Source organism: Lygodium microphyllum, chromosome 26, assembly GCF_053477565.2.
Source record: "Lygodium microphyllum isolate KBCC chromosome 26, Lygodium_microphyllum_v1.1.10, whole genome shotgun sequence".
NCBI lineage: Eukaryota > Viridiplantae > Streptophyta > Polypodiopsida > Schizaeales > Lygodiaceae > Lygodium > Lygodium microphyllum.
In genome coordinates this window covers 51,946,475-51,952,123 of record NC_141160.1, presented here as the reverse complement: position 1 = coordinate 51,952,123, position 5,649 = coordinate 51,946,475, and the positions used below count along the sequence as shown (strand labels likewise).

At 41.6% G+C, this 5,649-nt stretch overlaps 1 protein-coding gene across 5 annotated transcripts; it reads left to right on the top strand.

Moving 5' to 3' along the window:
- Positions 1-525: 525 nt before the first annotated feature.
- On the top strand, positions 526-3,057 carry LOC148013263 (uncharacterized). Of its 5 annotated transcripts, none has more exons than XM_087668452.1 (3): positions 526-791; positions 1,051-1,131; positions 1,243-3,057. In XM_087668452.1, exon 3 carries the CDS (start codon positions 1,246-1,248, stop codon positions 2,806-2,808), a length of 1,563 nt encoding a protein of 520 aa, XP_087524578.1. In that variant the 5' UTR covers positions 526-791; positions 1,051-1,131; positions 1,243-1,245; the 3' UTR covers positions 2,809-3,057. The 5 variants fall into 5 exon arrangements, with proteins under 5 accessions (XP_087524578.1, XP_087524574.1, XP_087524577.1 ...); XM_087668448.1 differs by having other exon boundaries at positions 1,239-3,057; XM_087668451.1 differs by having other exon boundaries at positions 1,215-3,057.
- The last annotated feature ends 2,592 nt before the right edge of the window (positions 3,058-5,649 follow it).

Sequence of the window (5,649 nt, the reverse complement as noted above, 5' to 3'; positions counted from 1 at the left end):
TGAAGGTATTTCACAAAATTATTTGCTAATTTTAATTTTAAGGCCTCTAGTTTGAAAATGTACATGGCTTTCTCTAGCTTTTACTATTAGTTCGAAAATGTAGAGGGTTTTCTCTAGTGTTTACAACTAGTTCTGCATTGCATTGTCGCACCGCGCAGAGTCTTGTGAACACTTGCTAGGTGAACATGTGGTTTGAAGCTATGTAAACTGGTGTTATTTCACAAGAGAGGTGTGCACTGTGCACTATGTAGGTGGCCCCTAGCTTATAGGCAAGAAGTCTATATATGCTATGTGTGCATTCAAAGCCACCAAATATTTGAGAACCCTCAAGTGTTTTATAATAAAATCGCTTTAAAGAAAGGGATTGGCTGATTCTTTTTTTGTTGGGTGTTCATGCAGGGGTGGGGCCATGTGTGAAAATCAACAAATAAATGGGAAGAGAGCAATAAAAGAAAAGAAAAGCATCATCAGCAGAAGCAAGCAATGGCAGTCAGTTATTAAATGTTCCATTTATAAGTGGAAGGGTGGTTGAGAGAGAGAGAGAGAGAGAGAGAGAGAGAAAGAGAACATGGCAGCTCACGAGTTAGAAGAGGGTTTTGCAGCAGCAATGAACACAAACATGGTTGCCGGAGGTGCATAAGTCCTCAGTATTTGCTTTTAAAGAACTGCATCAGTGGCGTTTCATTTTCTGTCTGTCGTCTGAGCTTCTGAGAACGATACGGAGCTTCTATAGATCGCATCAGAGTCAGAGGCGAGAAGTACTTTGTTGATAGGATGGACTGATCAGAGAGGTAAAAACTGTGTCCCATGTATATGCGTTTATGTGAGAGAGAGAGAGAGAGAGAGAGAGAGTGTGTGTGTGTGTGTGTGTGACTTTGGTTCTTTGTTCTGCTATTAGCATGTAGATTGCTGATTGAGATTGCTCTCATGGAGAGAGAGAGAGAGAGAGAGAGAGAGAGAGAGAGAGAGAGAGAGAACCGACTCTCTGTATCTTCCCAACATTTCTACTGATACGTTATCTGCCTCTTGCATTGATTTGCTTTCTTCCAGATGACCCTGTGCTTTTCCTATGGCTTGTGAAAGAGCAAGCCAGGACGCCGTCCCCCACTGCCACCATCATAAGAAAAAGGGGTATGCGTTTTGTGTCTTGCCTTGTTGCTTGCATATTCAAACATTTTACAGCTGCTTGTCCCTGAATCAGCAGAATGATCCAGTCTGTTTTTGCTTCCCCTTTGAAGCAAGGCGATGTCCAAGGTGAGATCCAGCCCTAAGCTCCGTACTGTAGAAACCGCGGCATTGCAGCAAGAACGGCAATTGGGCCGAGCTGGATCATTTTCAGCTCTGAGTGGTCACATCGATTATCTGCCCCAGGTACCGCATGGTAGCTTCCATCTCACCCGGGAGCCCTCAGGGAACTTCCTGTTACCCGATGCAGCAGTGGGCAGGAGTGCCAGATTCAGAGATGAGATTGTTGCTGTTCCGTCTGTGGTTTCAAACCGTTCCCTGGACCACGCCGCCTCTCCCATTGCACTCCACGAGCAAGCACAGGAGTTTGGTGAGCTTTTCTATGAAAAGGAGAAAAGCTCTGCTCAAATGCGAGGTCCTCTCAGCATGGTCACCGGTATATTCAACTGCCTGTCTCGTAATAGAGAGAAGTCTGGCTCCTTGCAGCACTCCTTAAGGCATCGAATCACAAGCTCGGCCGCGGCAGCCCTGTTTGAGCAGAACAGGCTTCAGCAAGAGGCTCTTGTGGAGACCCAAGACACGAGAGACATGTGGGAGTGGCAGATGGAGCAGCAAAGGGTTATCACATGCCAAGAGCATGACTTGCTGGAGAGGAATAACATGGAAATCAATCCACTCCATGGCATCTTCCCTGACCTGATGAGGAATAGCAGTGCCAGACAGAGCCCTGGCCTTGGCATTCTGAGTGAGGTTGCACCCACCACCGTTGTCCAGGATGAACGACTTGCAATGGAAGGGTCACCTGAAGTCAAGTCTAGAAACAGTCCTTCTAGTTCAGGATCCCCCTCCTCAGACTTGTGCAGTCGGTTGAGCAATATTTGGCATGACCCGGAGCTTGTCTCAGCCATGATGCTTCTGGTTGAATCAGCTCTCTTGAGGTGCCGCTCCGAGGTAAACTTCTTTTGTAGAGTATACATGCAGCAGATGGTCTTCTCTGGCTACGCACTGATAAGGACACTCATGGAGATGGAGCCTAACACTGTGTTTCTGAAGAAAGTACATGCTAGCTATGCCCTTGAGTCTCGCATAAACAATGCTCTCTTTAGATGCTTTGAGAATGATAGTTTTGATGACAGTGGCCTTACTCAGATATTCGATCCAAGCGCTCGTGCATTGGCAAGGCTGCAAGACTACCTGAGAATGAGATCAGTAGATCCAGAGGAGGCCCTCAGGATACATGCTCCATCATATGAGCCAGCATTTCATGCTTTTTGTGCTAACAAAAGTGAGGAGGTGATGGCCATGTTTTCTTGGAACATGGGCTATAGAAGTGCTGCAGAGAGGGACCGGTTCATGGAGGCATTTCTACGAGCTGCAAAATGGGTCTGGCTACTTCACAGGCTAGCGAATGCCACCAATCCCCCAATGCAGATAGTCAGAGTGGGCAGGGGGCAGGAAGTTGATCCAATGTATATCGAAGCTGTTGCTGTTCCTCCGATCGGAAGCTGTGAGAGCTGCGCTGTGACCTCCATGCCCAAAGTGGAGTTCATGATCATGCCTGGATTCCTAGCTCATAGGAAAGTTTTCCGCTGCAAAGTGTACCAACATTACATGTGTAAGTAGGTCTACCTGATTCTTTCATTGATTCATAAAAGGAGCTCTCAGCTCCAACAAGGTCCTGATCTCAGCCTTTGATGATTCTGAAGGCACAACGCATATCATACATGGAGCAATTCTTTGCAATTTGTTACTCTCAACAAATGGGGTATTCTTGCCGGTTCACCTTATTTATTTGCTTCATTGCTTGTTTCATAAGACGTAGTTTGCTGGGTTTTTATGTGAGCCTATGATATAAATAGTTTTGACCATTAATTTTTTTTAAAAGAACTCACTTGGAAAAAAAGGTTATAATGGAGGATTATTAGATGACACTCTATTTGCCCCTTTATCCTAGCATCAGCTATTTCTAATTTATAGTCTATGAATTGGCCTAAACAAGGAGTCTTTTCTGTAGACCACAACATTCCTTTGTTTCCAAAAACATATAATAATAGTTGCCCTCACTACATTACAAATATGTTACAATATTTGCCATCACTACATTATAAATTTTCAGGGATCATTCATTAAGATAGATTGCGCCACTAGAAGTGAAATTTTCAAGGCAAAATAGGGCACGACCCTATTAAATCTATGTAGATGTTGAGTTTTCTTCGGGGGGACTCGATTTCATGGCACCCCCGAAGTTGTTATGTCGATCCATTAGCTCTATTGCAAAACGGGTGTAGTAGTGAAATAGGTGCCGCCCATTTAGAAAGCCTCTTTAATGGGCTTTCTAATAAGAAAGCCCATTAATGGGCTAAATGAAGCTATGATCTCCATGAAAACTCAACTCAAGACTTTGTGCAAACTATTTACTTTTAATATCCATGCTCAAAAGGATATTCTACCAAGTTCAAAAAGTTTTTCAATTCAATATTTTACATGTGTGGGTTAACCCCACATTTTCATTTCCTTTTTTTCCTTTTAACACATGGCTCACATGTAGCACATCCACATTCTCTCATTTAGCTCTCAAAAATCTCCACATGGTCCAATTTGTTGTTTTGCTATCTCCCTTTATCTCTTCATTATCCTTACTTCAATAAAATAGTTCTACAGAAAGCACACTTCGATAATCTCACGATCGTCTTCTTTTATCACTTAGCATCTCGATTATAGAGTTGTGAATCTCCTACTTCATTCTTCTTTTATATTAAAGTAGTGAATTTTAAAAATCGTCTTCTCATCATTAACCAAATCCTTGTACCCAAAAAACTGTCTCAAGGAGCTTCTCTCAAGAAGTCCATAAGTAATATAATGTATCTTATATCTGAGGCCTAATTCTAGCTTCTAGAAAAACAAGAAAAATGATATCTATGATATTTACCTAAGAATAAGGACCATTATTACTTTAACATGCCCCAACACTCTCTTGTTTTAGTCTCACCTCATAAAATGATGAAAGAAACTACTCTCAACTCGACACCCCTTGTAATATTCTTTGATGGAAATTGAAGTCCGCTTCCTTTCAACTCCTGCCCATTGATCAGTTTGCTCGTGTAGGACCCCCTATGTACCTAGAAAGAAAAACATGCTTTTTTCAATGAACCTCATGCTCAAGCTTATTCTTTTGAAGAAAGTGCATCTTGATGGAACATGGTATGCACTTCAAGGATACAATATTCACATAAGGGATATGTATGCATTGAAAGAACACATGTCTAACCTAACTAATGGCATTGCTTCATGCATAGTTGCATACATAAAAAGTTCCTAGATTAAGTCTAAATCCTTTATCACTCAGAATGTCACCTCTCTTGGAAGGAAAAACATGCACTCTACCCCACCACACTAGCAAGTACTCCTAATGATATTTTGAAACTATAGGACCCCTCTCAATGCTGATGGAGACCTCCACAACTCTCAACTCAACCTTCCATATCACTTACTATCCCTAGGTTTCCTATTGAGTGCAAGGATTTCCTGACGTGATGTGCCAAGAGGAGTGTGCATAATGATGGTTTTGTCTCTCATGTGCTCATGCATCTAGGTTTTGTTGAGTATAGCTTGTCTCATGCTACATAGTGCATAAAATGGTGCAAATTAAATGCATATTTGCCCCATGACATGTTCATAATTTGAAAGGAAGGGGCATATGAAGCCCTAGTGTAGTGCAAGAGTAATTGATTAGTGAAAAACCCCCTCAGCGAGTACAAAGTATAAATAGGACAAACCTAAAAACATTTTTCAATTGACTACTTCACCATATGATATTGTTGAGTCCCTACAAAGCTTGTCTAACACACAAAAATTAGATGCCAGCAACCTCTCCTCTCTATCCAAAGTGTCCTCTAGGGTTTTTTCTTGCATACCTTTAGATGCTTGCATGATGTCTAATCCATCCTAGATTTGATCTCTAGATCAAAAATATTGGCAAAAAATAGGGTAATATTTTGGTAGCAACTAGCTTGCTGAACAAGGGAGCACCCAATTTAGTAGTAATCAAGGATCTTCATCTTCATTTTGACCAGAGATAGTAGGCATAATAGAAAGTGAAGGATTAAGGTGGCCAGCTTAGATCAAAAGTACGGCACTATGTAGTTACAATTGCTTCTTATTTGCATGTTCTACATCCATCCCTTTTGAATAGTGATCCACATGAAAAAGATTGAGTTAGCAGTCATCACTAAAGTTACTACAAGCATCATAATCAAATGATAGAAATACAAATAGACCTTTTGTTTGCCTCATAGGAATTGACAAATGAGTGCAAGGGTCTAACTGTTGCAAGGCTAGAGATTAGCACCTCACACAACTAGTTATTCAAGGCATTTTTGTGTGTGGAAAATATAGGCATATTGATGTGCTAGATCCAACATCTTCAAGTATTTGAAGAATGGAGTCAACAAAAACCTCTAAGTG

Bases quoted from the DNA above. Each gene is read 5' to 3' on its own strand.
- LOC148013263 (XM_087668448.1), top strand. From the start codon at position 1,070: ATGGCTTGTGAAAGAGCAAGCCAGGACGCCGTCCCCCACTGCCACCAT. The intron at 1,132-1,238 runs GTATGCGTTTTG...TCCCCTTTGAAG, and splicing joins CACCATCATAAGAAAAAGGG to CAAGGCGATGTCCAAGGTGA.